General features: G+C 37.0%; 1 protein-coding gene across 3 annotated transcripts in view; it reads right to left on the bottom strand.

Moving 5' to 3' along the window:
- The window catches only part of RPGRIP1L (RPGRIP1 like), a 96240-nt gene that overhangs the window by 27157 nt on the left and 48711 nt on the right, over positions 1-20372 (bottom strand). For 2 of the 3 annotated variants that reach the window (XR_007136258.1, XM_047789789.1), the window contains exons 16-22: positions 19139-19290; positions 15719-16097; positions 12079-12269; positions 11883-11963; positions 10592-10693; positions 9592-9751; positions 8230-8303 (exon numbers count right to left, since the gene is read on the bottom strand). Coding sequence is in view for 2 of the 3 variants with exons in the window: in XM_047789789.1 (XP_047645745.1) it covers positions 8230-8303; positions 9592-9751; positions 10592-10693; positions 11883-11963; positions 12079-12269; positions 15719-16097; positions 19139-19290 (1139 nt within the window). In the remaining variant the exon portion in view is untranslated. The remainder of the gene's footprint in view (positions 1-8229; positions 8304-9591; positions 9752-10591; positions 10694-11882; positions 11964-12078; positions 12270-15718; positions 16098-19138; positions 19291-20372) is intronic. The other variant, XM_047789790.1, reaches the window with a different exon arrangement.

Genomic DNA, 20372 nt, shown 5'->3' with positions numbered 1-20372 from the left:
GGAGATCCTGCTGAATAGCATTGAGAACTTTGTCTAGATACTCATGTTGCAACAGAAGAAAGGGTGGGGGAAAAATGTAATTGTAATGTATACATGTAAGGATAACCTGACCCCCTTGCTGTACAGTGGGAAAATTAAAAAAAAAAAAAGAAATCTACTACAAAGGTGTTTACATTCAACACAATTAACAAAAGATCACAACCTTCAAACTGCCTTGAAATATAATGTAATAATTATATGACATTTAAAACATAAGCAGTCACTATTTTATAAAAGGGGATAAATGAGTAGAAGTTATATATATGCATTAACTTTTATTTGAATAAATAAACATTTGAAGGATATATTAAAAAAAAAAAATGTTCCCTAGGTGGTTTAACCTGCAGCCAAGGTGAGAAGTACTGCCTTTCCCTAGAGCTGTGGTTCTCAAACCCCAGAATGACCTGAAAGGCCTGAGAACACAGAGGTTGCGGGGCTCCCGTCTCAGAGTTTCTGATTCACTAGGTCTAGGGTGGGGCTCAAGAATTTGTATCTCCCACAAAGTCTCAGGTGATGCTAATGCTGATGGTCTGAGGACCAGAGAAGATTCACCCTGTATTTGTTGACCCTTTCTAAGATATTTATAGAAAGCCATCTACAATTTACTGAACTGTTTTTTTAGTTATTATTTAACATTTTAGTACAGAATTAGCTAAAAAATTATTTCCTTTTTAGAAGCAATCTATATTCATCCCTAAAAATAATACAACAATATAAATCCTAAAAAGTAAAATATAAAAGTTTCTTGTTTTCTTCCATTCCCTAACTCAGGGGTTAGCAATTTTTTTTCCGTAAAGGCCAGATAGTAAATATTTTTCACACTTCGGGCTCTACAGTCTCTGCTGCAAGTACTCAACTCTGCTTTTGTAGAGTGAAGTGGCCATCGACAATATGTAAACGATGGGTTTGGTGTGTTCCAATAAAACTTTATTTACAAAAATAGGTGGAGAGCTGGATTTTGCTGATCCTTGTCCTGACCCATGTCCCAAAGATACTCACTGCTCACAATGTTCGGATAATATACTTCCAGACATCTTCTTTGCTTGCATAAACCTAAATGTTATGTCTGCATGCTCATATAAAAGATACACATGTATGCGTGTACAAATATACTATGTATGTACAAATATGCGTTTCTGTTTGCTTCTTTTAAAATAGAATCATTAGTGAGATAATTTCTTATCCATTAGTTTGGCAAAAAGCATGATGTGAGGAAACTAATTTCCACATGTTATGTATTAAAACATTCCAACTGGAAATGTTTGTATTAGCAAAAACTTATAGAGGTCAAGGGGTCTATCAAAAGGCACTTCTATAAATAAATATCACATAGATATACAATGTAATATTATGCATATGTTAAAATAGAGTAAACTGCTATGGAAAAATGTCTGTGGTATATCAGTGAGAGATAAGTTGCAAAATATAAAAAATAGTTTTAAAAGCTATCAGCATCAGGAGAGTAACTGGACATTCCTGGTTAAAACATTTCCATATATAAAAGAGTGGGAGGGGCTTACTTTACCCACTGATAGAATATCATGTTTGATTCTGAAGCAATTTAATAACTTTTAATACATGAATGCTAAAAGCAGTGAGTTGCTTTATGCATTTTGCCTTTCAAAACTTTAAAACATATTTTGCTAAGCATCATTAGTGCAATCACCTGAGAATGCCAGCTCATGTTGTTCAAAAGAACTTGGCTTCCAGGTAGAATTGCTTTTCAGTCCAGTTGAATATAGCAGCCCTTACAAAACTGCTGTTAGTGGGAATAGCGAAACAGGAAGATGTAAACATGCAGTGCTCAAAAAAGACTGCTACTCTTTCAGCCTGTGATTTCCCATTCTTACCTGTGGCTACACTTTAAGGAATCTGTGACTTGAAGGCAATATGTTTAGTTTTGAAAATTGAAAGCTGCTTAAATGGTAAAATTAGAGATAATGTGAAAGGAAGATCGCTAATTCTTTTTTTTATGCCATGGCAGATGCAAATTTTTGGTTTTGATGTCTATTTTGAGGACCTAAAACAAGGGTTTTAATCAATGTATTATACATCAAATTGATACTGTTAACTTCTGATTATTCGAATTAATAAAATATTCATAGAGAAATGTCCAAAGTTTTACATTTCTCAGACTCCCCCCCCCCCCATTAATTATCATGCCTAGAAGCTTTTTAGTAAAAGCAGCAGTCATCAGGCTGACGGAATTTGACAGGCCAGCAAGGCCCAATTACACTGGTGCTCTGTGGCACTTTGATGTCCTGGAAAGAAGAGAGATAGGGGCAAATTGGGTAGCACATTATGTTAATGACTTGATTTAATCCAGCCACTAAACTTTATGTAGCCTGTTAAAAAAGATGCTAACACTAATTATGCCACTTTGGAAAGGAAAGGAGGGGACAAGCATTTCATTCTGACAAAGTGAAGCTCATAAATGTTGTAAATGAAATGAAACAAAATGAAGTAATCTATGATTAATTATACATCACAGACACGAAGAAAAGAGGAAGAACCAAGTAATATGTCTAAGTCCTGGGAAATCTGTTAGATTCCTTTTAAGGATCAACATTTCTCAGAAATTACTATGAGCTGTCAGAGTCTATAACATGAAAAAAAGAAATGGGATGATCTTAAATTGCTTACATAGTGCAGCAGATAATTCAAATTCATAGTGTAATTGGCATAAATGATATTTATCTAGGACACTACTTCTAGTCTCAATTTTGTGACATTATAGCTATTGGTAAAGGCAATTTAAAAAATTTCTACAAGATGGAGATAACCACAGAGTAGAGTTATTTAACTACTTTTAAACTAGTCTCTGTGTCTCTAATTTACTCTTGACATGACTGATAGCATGATCTTTTAAAATGTGATGCAAGAGTGTAAACTCCATAAAAGCAAGAGACTTATTTCTCTCATTCACTGCTAAATCTCAGTCCCAGACTAAGGCTTGGGACATGGTAAATACTCACTAACTACCTGTTTAATGAATGAGTGGTCTTCTTCCCTCACCCTTAAAAATTCTCACTGGCTACTCATAGAACTTCGGGATGGGCTTCCACCTCCTCAGCTGATATGCACAGGGGCCTCAATGTTCTGGACAGGGCTATATTTTCACCATTTTCTCCTGGGGCTGCCCATTTTTGCCATAGGTTTGGCCCATCCTAAAACTATTCTGATTCCTAGGACAAGCCACACACTGCATTCTCTCAAATTTTTATATATCTGCTATATAATTTAACAAAACTAAATTTCACCTATTAACATGAGATACTGGTCAGTATGTTCTACTAAAAGTAGAAATTTTATTTATTTATTTTTGTCTTTTTAGGGCTGCCCAGGCAGCATATGGAGATTCCCAGGCTAGGAGTCGAATCTGAGTCGTAGCTGCTGGCCTACGCCAGAGCCACAGTAACGCCAGATCTGAGCCGCATCTGCAACCTACACCACAGCTCACAGCAACGCCGGATCCTTAACCCACTGAGCGAGGCCAGGGTTGGAACCTGTGTCCTCTTGAATGCTAGTCAGACTTGTTTCCGCCGAGCCGTGACAGAAACTTCGTAAAAAGTAGAATTTTTAAAAGCACATGGGAGTTGAGGAGTTCACATTGTGGCTCAGCGAAAACGAATCTGACTAGTTTCCATGAGAATGCAAGTTCAATCTCTGGCCTCACTCACTGGGTTAAGGATCTGGCATTGCTGTGGGCTGTAGTGTAGGTTGCAGATGGATCCCGTGTTTCTGTGGCTGTGGTGTAGACTGGCAGCTACAATTCCGACTAGACCCTAAGCTGGGAAACTCCATATGCCATGGGTGCCGCCCTAAAAAGACAATTAATTAATTTAATTAAATAATAAAAAAATTAAAAGCACATGGGAGTTGATCAGTGGCTACCAAGGCATAAAGCACTGCTTAGAACAGGTGCTTGCTTTAAATGATAGTCACACTATTGAGACAGCATCTAAAACCACTACAGGAAACCACATTTTGAATGACAGTGAAGGCTGTATTAGGCTGAAGCAAAGTAACATAAATTATTTTTCTGGAAGTAATAAGAAAAAAACCCAGTTTACACCAAAGGAAAAATATATGTGTATATCAGAATTAGTTGAACATTTTAAAGGAATATTTCTTTCACTAAACTTGTTTTTTTTTTTTTTTTTTGTCTTTTTGCTATTTCTTGGGCCGCTCCCGCAGCATATGGAGGTTCCCAGGCTAGGGGTCGAATCGGAGCTGTAGCCTCCAGCCTACTCCAGAGCCACAGCAACGCGGGATCCGAGCCGCATCTGCAACCTACACCACAGCTCACGGCAACGCCGGATCGTTAACCCACTGAGCAAGGGCAGGGACCGAACCCGCAACCTCATGGTTCCTAGTCGGATTCGTCAACCACTGCGCCACGACGGGAACTCCCTAAACTTCTTTGTTAAATCAAAGTTCTTTATTCTTTGTTAACAGTAACACACAATTCCACTGAGATCTAGCAATGCTGTCAACATTCACATGATTCTGCTGAAAGTCTGATATAGGGTTTCTTAATCTCAGCACTATTGACATTTTGGGGCAGATAGTTCTTTGTTGCGGGTCCTGTCTTTTGCAGCATGCTCAGCAGAAACTGACTACTAACCTGACTTTTCATGCCAGTAGCAGTTCCCCCCCAGTGTGGCAACCAAAAATGTCTCCAGGGCCAAATGTCCTTTAGGTGACAAAACTGCACCCAGTTGAAAATCATTGGTCTAAGATGATATATTTAGGTAACATCTTCCCATAGTATGTAAGTTACTTTTAGATGATGAATACCTGTTTGGAAAATAACGTTAACTGTTGCAATGTCTCCCTAGTATCTCCTGCATAAAATCCAGGTCTTCTCTATTGTAACTGAAGCCTTCAATTCTTTTATACAGCAAGGCTGTTCTAGTTAATTGAAGTAAAATTGTATTTTTATTGAAGGATAGTTGATTTAAAATTTTGTGTTGATTTCAGGTGCATAGTAAAGGGATTCGGTTATACATATATGTGAATATATGTATTATGTTTCAGTTCTTTTCCATTACACTTAATGTATTCTTGATTTCTGAAACATAATGTGCATCCCTGACTACTAGAAATGCACATTATTTTCTCCCCATTTTGGAGGTTTCACTGTTAAAGGAGGACACTCCTTTCTAATATGTGACTGACCACAGCTGAATGGGTCAAGGGTGCACCACTGATAGAGACAGACCCAATCCAGAGGCTGGGTGTGGCTAATCAGAGCTTTCTCCTTGATGCTGGGCATTCTGTGTGGCCATCTTTGGGCAATAAGCAAGTGAAACAGAAAGAGTCGGCCTAAAATGAGAAAAAGCAGACATGAAACACATGAGAAAGAGGGTGGCTCAGCTCATGGGCATATCCTCTATGAAGTCTATTAAAAAAAGTCACTCTTTCTTCTGAACTTCCTTAATTAGTAGCATGACTGTTAGCAAGTTACTTTAAGATCTCAGTTTACTCATTTGGAAAATGAGGAGGATGGGCCCAAAACAGCTTTATTATTTAGCTCAGATATCTGACTATTAATTATTGGCACAGTCTCCTGACATTGTTTTATACTGTAATTTAACTGCTGAATTACTGACTTTTCATGAACACATTTTCCAATTAATGTGATGTTCCCTGAGGACAGGGCCAGAATATACCATGTTTACTTCCTTAGGGAGGAGTGATCACAAACCACAGACTGAATTCCTGGGAATCACTGAGTTATAACAAGAGAGATGAGTGCTGTTTGTAGCTTGACTAGACAAATACATCCCTTGGTACCGGTCCTAGGATCTTAGGGAGGGATCGCTTGCTATCCCTTAGACCTGAGGACTGATTCAGTACATAATTCTCACATTTGTATGTTCAAAAGGCTAAATCATATAAGGTTTCAAAAAAACCTGACAAAGTATGCAAAGCGTCTTTCAGAAGAATTAATGAGAAAGAAATGTGAGTTATGTGAGAACAAAATCGCTGAATTAGGCTTGCAGGCTTACTATTCTTTCTTGATGTAATGAATGGAGTCTTAGTAAAACGATGTGATGGTTAATTTTACGTGTCAACTTGATTGGGCCACAGGATACCCAGACACTTGGTCAAACATTATTCTGACTAAGTCTGTGAAGGTGTTTCTGGATGAGATTAACATCTGAATTGGGGTAAAGCTGATTATACTCCCTATCGTAGGTAGGGCTTGATCTAATCAGTTGAAGGCCTGAACTGAAAAGGTTGAGAAACAGGGAACCCTTCTGCCTTAAGCTGGCACACTGATCTCTGCCTACCTCTGGCCTTTGGACAGAACTGAAACATCTACTCTTCCTAGGTCTCCTGTCTGCCTGCTTTTGGACTGGAACTCACACCATATGTTCTCCTAGTTCTCAAGTCTTTCAACTTATACTGGAACTAAGCCATTGGCTCTCCTGGGTCTCCAGCTCATAGACCGCAGGTCTTAGAAACTAATACTCTCCATAATCATGCGAGCCAATTCCTTATAAAAGAGCCTCTTTCATATATATTATCCTATTGGGTCTGCTTTTTTTGGAAAACTCTAATATGAATGGCTAGAAAGCTAAATCTCATACAAGGTACTCATTTTCCTATTGATTTACATTGTCAAAATTCCTAGTAGAGGGTAGAGAATTTCTATTCACTGAAATAAATATATTTTGATTAAATAATTTGACAATTTCAGATTTGACAAAGCAAAAGGATTAAACTGAATTGAACTAAATGCTACAATTACAAGTCTTAGACGCAAGATTCCTTCCTTGATTTATCAATTTTGAACGATAAAGATTCTATATGTCAGGAGGCTATAGGTTTGATGATGTTATAATAATCATATTATGATAATAAAACTTTGGACAGATGAAGTGTTCTGTTTGTATTTATTAATCATTTGTGTTTATCTACCACAGAAACAATGGGTTTTTCTATTTTGTGGAGGCATCTGTGACAACTGAAATGTTTCGTTCTGTGGGTCTGTTCTGTGGAGAAAGCTAAGAATGTAAGATTTTTTTTTTTCCTTTTTCAGCCACACCTGTGGCATATGGAAGTTCCCGGGCCAAGGATCAAATCCCAGCTGCAGCTGCGACCTATGCCACTGCAGAGACAACATCAGATCCTTATTCTGCTGCCACAGAAGAAATCTAAGTGTAAGATTTTGAGTTGAAATAAGTATTGCAATTCTTATAAATAAAGTTGAGATTCTAATAAAAGAATTACACTTAATCATTTCAAGAAACAATATAGATGAATAGAAAAAGCTAGGGTTTTTTACTTTACAAAAATGATTGCCCTCTTTACAAAGAAAAATGCTCTGGTAAGTGGTATACTTCCTTTGTAAATTAAAATATAATTTTCAAAATTTCAATTTACATACTACTCTTCAGCAACGCACTGTAAAACAAGCACAGTATATCTATATGAAATTAATTACCTCCTAAGAAGGTTTATTTTTTTGGCAGAATAAAATAGCTTTAATAGCTTATCACTGGACATATATAGATATGAATAGTCTATGAATTCATATACGTAAGTTATTATAGTTTTAAATGAAATCTCACATTTTGAGTTCTTTAAAGTTTAGATTTAATACATCTTTGTACAATAGTTCTGAAAAGAAGTTGGCCAAGTCATTTGGTTTTAGCAAGTAACTGCTGAAGCTAGTGGTGTTAGGTACTCTTAACATATACTCAAAATAATGCTTACATGGTATGGCCCATTATATAATGAAACTGTAAAGAAAATTTTCTTGTACTAGATGATTACCTGGTTAAGATTATGATAATACATTAAAATTTTTCTAGAAATATCTTGCCTTAAGATTTTCATACATGGGGAGTTCCCGTCGTGGCACAGCAGAAACGAATCTGACTAAGGAAACATGAGGTTGTAGGTTTGATCCCTGACCTTGCTCAGTGCATTAAGGATCTAGCATTGGTGTGGGTCGCAGACGTGGCTTGGATCCCATGTTGCTGTGGCTGTGGTGTAGGCCAGTGGCTACAGCTCCGATTAGACCCCTAGCCTGGGAACCTCCATATGCTGCAGGCGTGGCCCTAAAAAGACACACACACACACACACACACACACACACACAAGATGTTCATATATGAAGAGTGATATATTATGAATGAAAAGCAGCTTTATTTTAGAACGTATCAGGTTACTGACCTGTTTGACGTTCTTAGAGATGGGAACTGGAATAATACACTCATCACTGTCAGAAGCTGATTTGTCCTCTTCATCTGTTAAAAAATAAAATTACATTGCAATATACAACTGTATTTGTACCCTATGAAATAGAGAGAAATAAGCATACATTCGAAGGACATCCTTAAAAGAACAATATGATATTCATGTCTGGATTTTTTTTAGCAGCAAAGGTATTCACATTTAGATTACATTCTAGAAAAGAGGAAAAAGAAAATTTCAAGTTTAGCTTTAGTACAAACAAAGGAAATAAAAATACAGCTGCTTCTAGTCCAAAATTAAAAACAATTTTTTAAAAGAGAGAACATGGTAATAACGTTTTCTAACAGCCTACTTAATACTACTGTGCAAAGGCAAAATTATACCTATTATTTTAAAACATTTTGAAAAGTTTTACAGCTTTATTGCAGTTAAACTGACATACAATAATAAACCACACAAATTTAAAGTGCCAAATTTGTATCTACATTTTGAAAATACGTATTTTGACAAAAATATAATTCTGTGAAACCATCACGACAATTAAGATAGTGAACACATCTATCACTCTCCGAATTTCCTTATGCCCCCTTGTAATCTTTTTCCTTCTGTAGTTTACTATTCTCAATTGTCCTTTTCTAGGCAACCATCTAAATGCTTTCTGTCATAATACTTTAGTTTGCCTTTTCTATATATTTATATAAATTAAACTGTGGGTTTTTTTGTTTGTTTGTTTGTTTGTTTGTTAGGGCCTCACCCGCAGCATATGGAGGTTCCCAGGCTATGGGTTGAATTGGAGCTGTAGCGGCCTGCACCACAGCCACAGCAACGCGGGATCTGAGCTGTGTCTGTGACCTACACCACAGTTCATGGCAATGCTGGATCCTTAACCCACTGAATGAGGCCAAGGATCGAAGCTGCGTCTTCATGATTACGAGTCAGATTCGCTTCCAAAGAGCCATGATAGGAACTCCTAAACTGTGTTTTTAAGTTATCTTTCTTTGGTCTGAGTTCTTTAAATTTTTACAGAGTCAAGTCTTCTAGAATAACCCAGATAATAGTACTGAGCCCAAAAAGAATATAAAGCCATTTAAAATATAAACTGGGAACATGGTCAGCAATAATAACTTGCATTTGTTGTGGTATGCCACGTTGAAATAAGAAAAGCAATAATTCCACCTGACTAGCTGACCAGACTGAGACATATTCCATCATTTCTGTCAAGAAACAGCTATCATGAGGTAGGGTCACTATTAAGTGAAGATGTTCAATGAGGCATGCGTGTTCTAACAGGGTAAATAAAGCAGAGTTAAGCAGATATGTTAATTTTATGAAGAAAGTCACCTCCTGGTTCTAGTTCTTCAGTTATTTCTGTTTCATCTTCAGAAGAAGTCAAACTTTTTCTGGCAAGCTGACCCTCAGAGAGTAAAGACACATCATCTTTTACTTGTTGCATTTTCTCAGTTTTCTCTTTAAGCTTATCGATACTGTTTTCCTGAGAAACCTGAAGAAACAAAAGCATACTGATATACTATTGTTTAGATCACATTTACAGTGTACTAGCTGAAGCACTTGAATGATAATTAAGGCATATAAATATAGAAGTATGCAATATAAATATAATTCATTAGAAAATAATCACATAAGCTGTACAAATGAAAATATGTACATACATTAAAATCTGATTATAAACTGAGAATAAAACAGCATAATCTCAAAATAAATTTTACATTATACTTTAACTCACACGTGTATTTACTACCTACTAATATCTTCATAATTGTAGCTTTTATACTTGTCATATTTTTTGACCTTTCTATTCCAAGGAAGTCATTTACAAAAATATGATCAATGACATGATTTCTTTCTTTCTCTCTCTCTCTCTCTCTCTCTCTCTCTCTTTCTGCTTTTTAGGGCTGCACCTGAGGCATATGGAAGTTCCCAAGCTATGGGGCGAATTGGAGCTACAGCGGTCAGCCTACACCACAGTTCATGGCAACGCCAGATCCTCAGCCCACTAGGTGAGGCCAGGAATCAAACCCGCATCCTCATGGATTCTAGTCGGGTTTGTTAACCACTGAGCCATGAAGGGAACTTCAATGATATGCTTTCTTGATCCATGTCAATGCAAAGACAAAGTCTTTTAAAAAACCTTTCAAAATAACTTAAGTAATTAAATTTATTTATTTATTTTTGGCTGCACCTGCAGAAATGTGGAAGTTGCTTGGCCAGGGACTGAATCTGTGCCATGGCAGGGACCCAAGCTGCTGTGGTGACAATGCCAGATCCTTAACCTGCTGTGCTACAAGGGAACTCCCAATATCACTTTAATACAAACACGTACCTTGGGAATATGTGAAACAGTTGGCATACTGATTTCTATTTCTGGTGTATGTTCCACTTCTGGTGAAATTTCCTTCATATCTTTAGGAGGAGTAGAGGTCTCCTTATATTAATGTGAAAACACACATGTATGTTACTTTGTATTTATTATTAAATCTCAAATCACCCTAAGATTTTTACATATACACAGACACACACATTTAGGATTTACTCTCCTAAAAACTTTCATACATAACATATAGCAGTGTTAATTATATTTATCATGTTACATTTCTAGCACTTACTTTATAACTAGAGGAGTGTGCCTTTTGACCATCTTCATCCAGTTCTCTCACCTCCACCCCCTGCTTCTGTTAGCCACACACCTATCTCTTTTTCTATGAGCCTACCTGGTTTTGAAGTATAACTGACCTATAATACTATGTTAGTTCCTGTTACATAACACAGTGATTTGGTATCTCTTTACATTTCAAAATGATCACTCCAGTAAGTCTCGTTACGTCACTACACGAAGGTATTCCACAGTTACTATGTTCCCCATATTTCATACCCACGACCCATTTCTTTTACAACTGCACGTTTCTGCCTCCTGATCTTTTTCTCCTATTTCTTTCCTCCCCCAACCTCTCTCTCTTCTGGCCACCACAGTTGTACTCTGTCTCTGCAACTCAGTTTCTGTTTCCTTATGTTTGTTCATTTGTTTTGTTTTTCTGGACAAGATCTCTTTACATAGTTACAGATCAAGAAAGAGAAGAGGTCTAGGTCTGAGGTACTTCAACACTTAGAGATACGGTCCAGGAGAACGGACCCGGTAGCGTAGGTATGGTATCCCGGAGGCCAAGAGAAAAAGGAGCAAGTGTTCCACTGTGTCAGAAGTCACTGGGAGATTAAGATGGGGACTGAGAATGACAACTGTATATGGCACAGTAAACGTCATTGTGACCTTAGCAAGAGTGGTGACGTTTTACTAGAGGGAGCAAGAAACAGTATGAGGAAAGAGAGAGAGCAGTAAGGCAAATTTTTGGAGAGTTTTGTTCTGTTTTGCTTTTTGGTATACGGGGAAGAGGATTGGGACAGTACCGGGAGAGAGATACGGAGCCAAAGGAGGGTTTAGATCAAAGAGTAAGAACACTTAACACTTACACTCACAGTGCCAAATTACAAAGTTAACATTTTAAAGGAGGAAGAAGTATTTTATTTGTTTCCACTTAAATCAGGTAAGGTATACTATATCATATACTTCAAATATTTATTATGGGGGAAAATCAGTATTTTGAGTGTTTACTACTTACAGAATGCTGATGTGGGGTGATATCCACAAAAGACACCCTCTTATCTTTAGGGGCTAAACGTCTTGGTTTAGGTTTTGGTGCCTAAGATAAACCAATACGTCAAACTGAGTGTGATAAGCATAGCTTTTAGATACGTTTCTCTTTTATCTAGCTTTTTATTAAGTGTTACAGGAAATTCAAAGTCACTGTTACTCACTACAATTAATGTGCTAACAGAGGATGTTGGAGGTAGTCTTTGAACAACTTCAGACTCTTCTTTGTCTATGAAATTTCCTAAGTCTTCAGTTGTTATGGCTCCACTTGGTGGAAGGTAAGCAAATTTCCATTTAAGTATAACATGGATAGTTCCTGCTGGATGCTTTTTATGATCTGTTAACTCAAATATTCCTGTCAAATTACAAAAGTAATTGCAATTAATGCTAGAGTGAAGTTTTATTGCTATAAGACTTAAAGAAAAGCAAAGACAATTACCCACAACTTTAAAAATAAGTTTGGCTTTTACAACTCAAATGACTTAAGAGAAGAAAATAAGGCACAAAGGTCTATGATAGGTTCATCTGTCAAGCAGAATGCTTTCAGAAGTTAAAGCCTCAAAGATAGTATTCATTCAAAGATGAGAAAATTGATTTATAAATATTTTAATTTACTGAAATTAAGTTCAGAGATTCTTCAGAATTCTTAGCCTTCCTCTAAGATATTATGTGGGTTATTGCTCAAATAACAATCTCCATTTTGACTTGATATTCTCGTGTCTCTGTAGAAAAATATATTAAAACTTCAACATTTCAAATAATTTACGTATCTAAAGAAGTCTTGTATTATGATGTAATACTATTATAATTTTAAATACATTTTACTGGGATTTGTTAAATTACTCTAAATTAATAGTAGCACAGCAAAAAATATGTCCATTAAGTAAACAAACCATCCAAAATATATAGCATTCACAAAAAGTATTACCTAGCTGAACCTATAATATCGAGTCACACATTTTAATCATTATACTAGAGTTTTTAGCATGAAAATTCCTGACTTGAAAAATAAAATACCTACACTTTAAGCTAGCTTTTCTTTAGGGGTATCCTTCACTTGGTTCCCAAATGTTTGACATTTCTTTTAATGGCTGGCCAGGAAAGAAAAAACTAAACCACTCTAGACTTCAGGTAGAAAAAAAGGTATAGGTGGAATATAGGAAGATGAAAAACTTCTAATATAGGTCTGATGGGATTTACAGAACGGCTGCGTGAAGAGATCAGTAAATCCTTTCCATAAAAAGCAGTGATAGAACTGGATAAAGTGATCAAAAATAATCTCTTAAGAACTCTGAAAATTGATCAAAGTATAACAAATTGAGAAGCATTTATTCAAGAAAACCTACTGAACCTCCGTAAGAACAGCAGAAGTCAGAAGAGACCCTGGCTGACTGTGAAACCTGCAGACTGTCTGAACTTTGAATGTATTACCCAAGCCACACACTGACTCATAGGCACAGGGTAGAAGCCTGCTAGCTCAAGGTGTTTAAACACAACTTTCGATAACTACTGGCTGACCACTAAACTATGCTCAGGCTTAAAATTAAAACAACTTAGCAGAGACATGAGTGGCTATAGGGAGGGGGAAGAAACTATAGAACTAGGCCAGGCAAGTCACCAAACAAACAACAGCAGCAACAGTAGAACCCTGTGGAGGGCTGGAATACAGGGTTCCTGCAATACAGTGTCAAAATGTCCAGTGTTAAACAGCAAAAACAAAAATTCATAAGGTATGCCAAGAAACAGGAGAACGTGCTACATACACACAGACAAAAAGTCATCCACAGATACCTTCTGAGGGCATCCAGATTTTAGACTTAGTAGACAAACCTCAGAGCAGCTATGATAAATATGTTCAAAGAGCTAAAAAGGAACCACATTTAAAGGATTACAAAGTGTGATGACAATGACTTATACAATACAAAATATAATAAAGAGATAGAAATCATAAAAAAGAGAACTAGAATATATTTACAACAAAGGGAATACAGCCAATAGTTTATAATAACTATAAATAGAGTATAGCCCTTAAAAAACTGTGAATCACGGAGTTCACATTCTGGCTCAGTGGAAATGAATCTGACCAGCATCCATGAGGACACAGGTTTGATCCCTGGCCTCACACAGTGGGTTGAGGACCTGGCATTGCCGTAGGCTGTAGTATAGGTCGCAGACGTGGCTCGGATCCCATGTTGCTGTGGCTGTGGTTTAGGCTGGCAGCTACAGCTCTGATTCAACCCCTAACCTGGGAACCTCCGTACGCCGTGGGTGTGGCCTTAAAAAGACAAAAAAAAAATTCGTGAATCACTATACTGTACACCTGTAACATATAATATGGTACATCAACCATATCTCAATAAAAAAAGAGAGAACTAAATAGAAATTCTGGAGTTGAAAAGTACAATTACTGAAATGAAAACATTTAATAGAGGAGTTCGGTAGGAGAGATAGAAACTGGCAGAAGAAAGAATCAATGAATCTGAAGATTGATGAATAGAGATTATCCCATGTGAAGAGTTTGAAAAGTGAAGAAAAATGAACAGAGCCTCGGAGACCTGAGTGTACCATTAAACTATGAACATATGTGTAATGATAGTCAAAGAAGGGAAAGAAAGGGCAGAAAAAATAACTGAAGAAGTAGCGGTGCAAAACTTCCCAGATTTGGTGCGTAACCATACCCTGCACATAAAGAAGCTCAACAAATACCAAGCAGAATAAGCACAGTGATCCATATCTAGTCACATCATAGCTGAACTGTTAAAAGCCAAAAAAAGAAAAAAAGGAAAAACAAAGGGAAATCTTGAAAACTATCTTGTACAAAGGGACCGTAATACAATTAACAGATGACTCCTCATTAGAAAAGACAATGGATACCAGAGTCAGATGCCTGATGAAATGCTCTTCAAGAAAATAAACCTGACAACTAAGAATATGACATCCACCAAGACCATCCTTCGGAAAATAAATGTTAGATAAAAGACACTCTCAGGTAACAATGACTAAGTGAATTCACTGCCAGCAGGTCTGACTTACAAGACATATTACAAGAATTTCTTCAGGCTAAAAGGAGTGACACCAGACGGTAACTCAAGTCAACATGAAACAACAGATATGAATCGAGATCATCACATAGGTAATTAGAAAAGACAGTATAAATATATGTTTTTCCTAATTTATTCTCTTCACTAATTTAAAAGACAGTTGCATAAAACAGTAACTTTAAAATGATAATATGGGACTTGTAACATGTAAAGATAAATGACAAAAATAGCACAAAAGTTGGTGAAGAAAAGGAGCTATCTGAATAAAATGACACCAGACAGTAACTCAAATCCATATGAAATAATAAAGAATACCAGAAATATTATATTTTCCTGTAATTATATGTATCCTCCCTTCTTTTAAAGGACATAAGGTTATATAATAATAATTATAACAGTATATCTGTTGGGTTTATAACATATACAGTCATACTACATGCTCATATATGACAACAGTATCACAAAGGAGGAGGGAAGGAATGGAATTATATTGGAACAGAGCTTCTAAATTTTAATAAAGATATTAGTTTTAAATTTGAGTTGATTGTGGCAAGTTGAAGTGCATGTTATAATCTCTAGAATAACTATGAAGAAAATAAAAATATATATATAATATTGTAGGCCCAAAGTTTAAGATTATCTGAGAAGGCTAGGAAGGTTAGTTATAAACAGATCATATCTCGAACACTGAGGTATAATTTAGGGTGTTTTGGTTTTGTTTTGTTTTTTTTTTCAATTTAATCGATTCAAGAAACAGGCTTACCTGAAATGCACCTGTCATGTGCCAGTGAAATCAGTGGCACACTGACTTTTCCTATGTAGATATTCTCCTGGGTATCACTATCATCGAATACATAAAAACTCAGAGTCTCTGACTTAAGATATCGATCCAAATCCATATTCATTGGCACTGGGAAACACATATGATCATCGAACTGTGGATCATTGCTACTGGGAATGATGGCTGTATCATGGTCTGCAAAGTCAAAAAACTTGTACACAACATATGGGTGTGGCTGAAGGTGGCTTTCTCGGGACTGCAGGTGGTTGCAACATTTTATTGTAATGTGAAGTTCATTTAAGTTGCCATCTGTGGAATCAGTAGAACTGAGCTGAGCAGGGTTGGGCGCTTGCTGACTTAACTGTGAAAACATACATATTTTATATTACAGTAATAGCACAATGAAAAGAAAAACAGCAGCTGCCAACCCCCAAACAAAATAATTTTGTAAATGGACAAAAAGCTGCATATTTTCACTTCACAGTGAACTTCTCAGTAAAAGATTCTTTTTTTTTCAATTTTTAAAAACTTTTCAATAGTTATTTCCCCAATATCAGTAAGATTCTTGACTCATATTCAAAACCAATATTCTCTGGAACATGAGTCACAACTGCTATTAGCAGCAAACACAGAAGATTGAGCATACATGTACAGATTGCTATTAAAACCAATAAAGCCAAAAAAATAGTTAATCTGATGATCTTTAATGCAATCTAATAATTAGCAAGTAAAGTGAGCAGATGGGTTCAAAGACAAATGTCCCCATTTCACAAATGTATTAAGAGCTAATCCTTCAATCATTCCATTTATTCTGATCATATCCTTTTTTTTTTTTTTTTGTCTTTTGTCTTTTTGGGGCCGCACCCATGGCACATGGAGGTTCCCAGGCTAGGGGTCTAATCAGAGCTATAGCCGCTCGCCTATGCCAGAGCCACAGCAACACAGGATCCGAGCCGCGTCTGCCACCTACACCACAGCTCACGGCAACGCCAGATCCTTAACCCACTGAGTGAGGCCAGGGATCGAACCCAGACCTCATGGTTCCTAGTTGGATTCGTTAACCACTGAGCCAAGATGGGAACTCCATCCCATATCCCATTCTTAAGTGAGAATCTAAATAATTCGACGGTACCCACCCACAGAAATGTTTCTGTTATATTTGGGTTGGCCCTCATCCTGAACCAATGGGATCTGGGGAAGCAGATACCTGAGACTAAGGCAATTAGCTTATCAAAGTCTAACTGCTATAAGAACAGGAGAACAGAGTGAGAGACAAAACTTGGAGGGGTAAAACCTTGATTTGGGAAGACATTTCAGAACAGCGATAAGCAAAGAGAGTTATCAGGCAGTGTCAGAAACTACTTTATGGCTCTTTTGGAACTGTTACTCAGGTAGCCAGTAAGTATATAAGTATTCTAGCCAACAACTGCACTAACTGCTAAGCCTACCATAGCTGATGCAATCTGGGACAAAGAATGCAGTGCCATGCCATGTGGTGTTAGGGTTTTTTTTTTTTTTCCTCCACAGAGGAACCCTTCTTTCACTGCATTTCTGAATCTGGATTAACCATCTGGAACCTCTGATTCTAGAGAAGCTTACTGGAGAAGGACAACTAGAACTGTAGTCATAGTCTCCTTGGTGGAGACATCTGGTGGTGTGGAGATGGGAAGTCTAGGGAGGGAATCACGATGCTGCTTTCCCGAGGGCATCCGGCTGCAGAAGGCTGCAGAAGGCTGAGTGGAATGATTTACAAAATACCCCTACCGCGTCTCTTTCTAAGTCCACTCACAAAATCAGAAATTCCAACAGTAAACGACTCATTCAAGCCATCAACTGGGAGGCTAAAAACCTTTAAACTACAAAACTAAGTTAACACTGTAGTTTCTCTATTTCGAATTCCCTTTTCCATAGCAGCATTTCCCAAAGTGTGTTCTGTAGAATACTAGTCCAGAAAGATGATCTCTGCAAAACAGGTGCCATTCTTTAGTTGGGAATCAATGCTATATTAGTCATGGTTCTTTAAGTCAAAGTTATAGAAACTAATTCCACCCAGCAGATACAATGAAAAGAGACTTTAATATAAGGCTATAGGGTTATTTCTTAGAACTTGATAGCAGAAATATGGTTGGTTTATAGGAAGGTAAAAGGGCTGTAAAACCACCAGAATTTACTCTCCATCTAGTTTTCATTTTTCTCTGTATGCTCGCTTATTATTTTCTTTCCAGTCCCATTTTCTTTCCTCTGCTGTTTAACATGGTAGAAGATAGCTATCCCATAAAAACTCAACTTTACACGTTCCAGGCATGGAAAGTCTTCCTTTCTCTTGATCTCGGAAAGCAGAATTTGACTGGCTCAGTTGTGGGCAGGTAGATATTGCAGAATTGCTGATTATAATTGGGTGGAGTGGGAAAGAACAAGATCGCCAAATGCAAAGCTGGCCACTGGGAGCCCAGCCATGTGGATTAGTAGAGAGGGAAGTTCTAAACAAAAAAAGGGAATGATAACTTGAGCAGACATTCCAAAATGTTTCTACTCTATTCCATCCCTTTGTTACTTAACATAAGTGTACACTTTATACTTCCTCTTGAGATTAATGTTAGACATGAGAAGTCCTAACGTCAAGGATCCTATTTAATTTTGCTCAATCCAGTGTTTTCTGCATTTATTGGATCATGAAACTCATTTGGAAATATGGCTATTCAGACTCCATGAGACATAGTTTGGAAAATGCTGCTCTGAGGAATTGCATTTAAACTTTCAATTCATAGCAAAAGAATATTCATTTTATATTTCACTTTGCATTTCAGAAATCTAAAAGTTTTTGAAACAGCTGGGAAGAAGTTGGAAAGAAGGAGAATAACTGAAAGTCCAAAAATTGCTATTCATTTCCTTAACAGTAGAAAGTGTAAGGAAAGTCACTTGGTGAATAATAATAGCACTGCAGTTCTGTTTCAAAAGTGTCCTAGAGAGCACAAGGGAGTTCCTTTGTGGTGAGAAACCAATTCTACACCTTGATTGTGGTGGTAGTTATACGGCTATGTACACATGATAAGTCTGCATAGCTCCTTGCTTCTTCCTACACACACACACACATGCAGGATAAAAGCACATAAAAACTTACAAAAGCTTAGTTAATAGTACTGTACCAATGTCAATTTCCTGGTTTTGATACTGTGCTATAGTTACATAAAATACTACAATTGGGAGAAACTGGGAAAGCTACATAGGACCTCTTACTATTTTTGCTACTTCCTTTAAGTCTATGATTATTTCAGAATAAAAAGTTTAAAAAAGCCACTTGATGGTTGTGAAAAAAATGATTTCAGTTTAAAGCATGATGACATAAAGAAATACTGTACAATTTCTGTGTCATGAAAGAGTCTTAAAGTCAAACAAGCTTACCCATTGCATTTTCTCTGGCCCCTTAAAATTTGATGTTATATATCCCAAAGCCTTTGCCCGTTCTCGATAAAGTCTAATTGCTTGATCCATGGGAACTCTTAATCGGAACCAGTATTCCACTGTCCCAAAATTTGGGATGTCTCCTTTAGTTCCTACAAACCAATACATAACTCACTGTTAAAGCAGTCCCATAAGTCAAAATATATACCAGCAAAAAAACACATCAATGGTATAATGCATTAAAACTATAAATTTTATATTGAGTCAAATAGTATATGACTCACACAAATGACGTGTGATTGGCAAATAACAGAGATAAAGAAAATAAAGTTACTTCTGCAAGTATGAGTTCCACTGTGGATGTTAAATATTATTAAAGAACTATGTCAAACTATGACTTGAGGTAGTCCAGTTTATACTATTTCAATCCTTCTGAAACATAAAGAAAAAGCTCAACACTGAACCAGATACTCCATAGATCCTTTCTGATGCTACTTTTCAAAAATTTAACAAGTTGCACTCAATGTAGTCCGATAAGATACAATACGAAACCTCAAAATTATAAATGTGATGTTCCATCTTATACTTTAACTTTCAAGGAATCTTTGGCACCTTCCTATTTTTCTACTGTGCCACAAGTAGAGGGAAAAACACCAGAGCTATGCCAAACGTATACTCTGGCATGTTGGCCCGGCAGAGCCTCAGCACTCCTTAGGGTTCAGGCAGCTCTTCATCCCCCTCTGTGACCATTTCCTCTATGGCTTCCAGGAGACTCACAGGCTCTGTGCTTCCTTCACAGAAAGGAAGACTATGTCCTCATTCGGGCACTGACTGCTCTGGCATCACGGTCTGTTCACCAGTCTATTTCTCTACCACACTTGAGGGCAGGGGCCAAGTTTCCATGGATACATCCCTACCAGGGGGACTGGTACACAATGGGTACTCAGTATGTGTTGGATAGAGGATATTCATATACATCTACTTTCTTGAATACACCATATTATTAAAGCTATTACCCCATCCTCTTCTACTTCATCAATTTCTTTCTCGCCAGTAGATCATGCTCATCAACATGTAAACATGATTCAAATCTAACATCATTAAAAAAAGTCCTAAAAGAAGAATATTGACACACACATATATTTGCTTGTATATGCATAAAATTTCTTTGGAAGACTTGGTGGCCTTTGGGGAGGGGACCCAAGGTGGGTGGGGGACAGGGGGAGAGATAAGA

The sequence above is a fragment of the Phacochoerus africanus genome, chromosome 8, assembly GCF_016906955.1.
Source record: "Phacochoerus africanus isolate WHEZ1 chromosome 8, ROS_Pafr_v1, whole genome shotgun sequence".
Lineage (NCBI taxonomy): Eukaryota > Metazoa > Chordata > Mammalia > Artiodactyla > Suidae > Phacochoerus > Phacochoerus africanus.
This window is presented reverse-complemented; position numbering and strand designations above follow the sequence as displayed.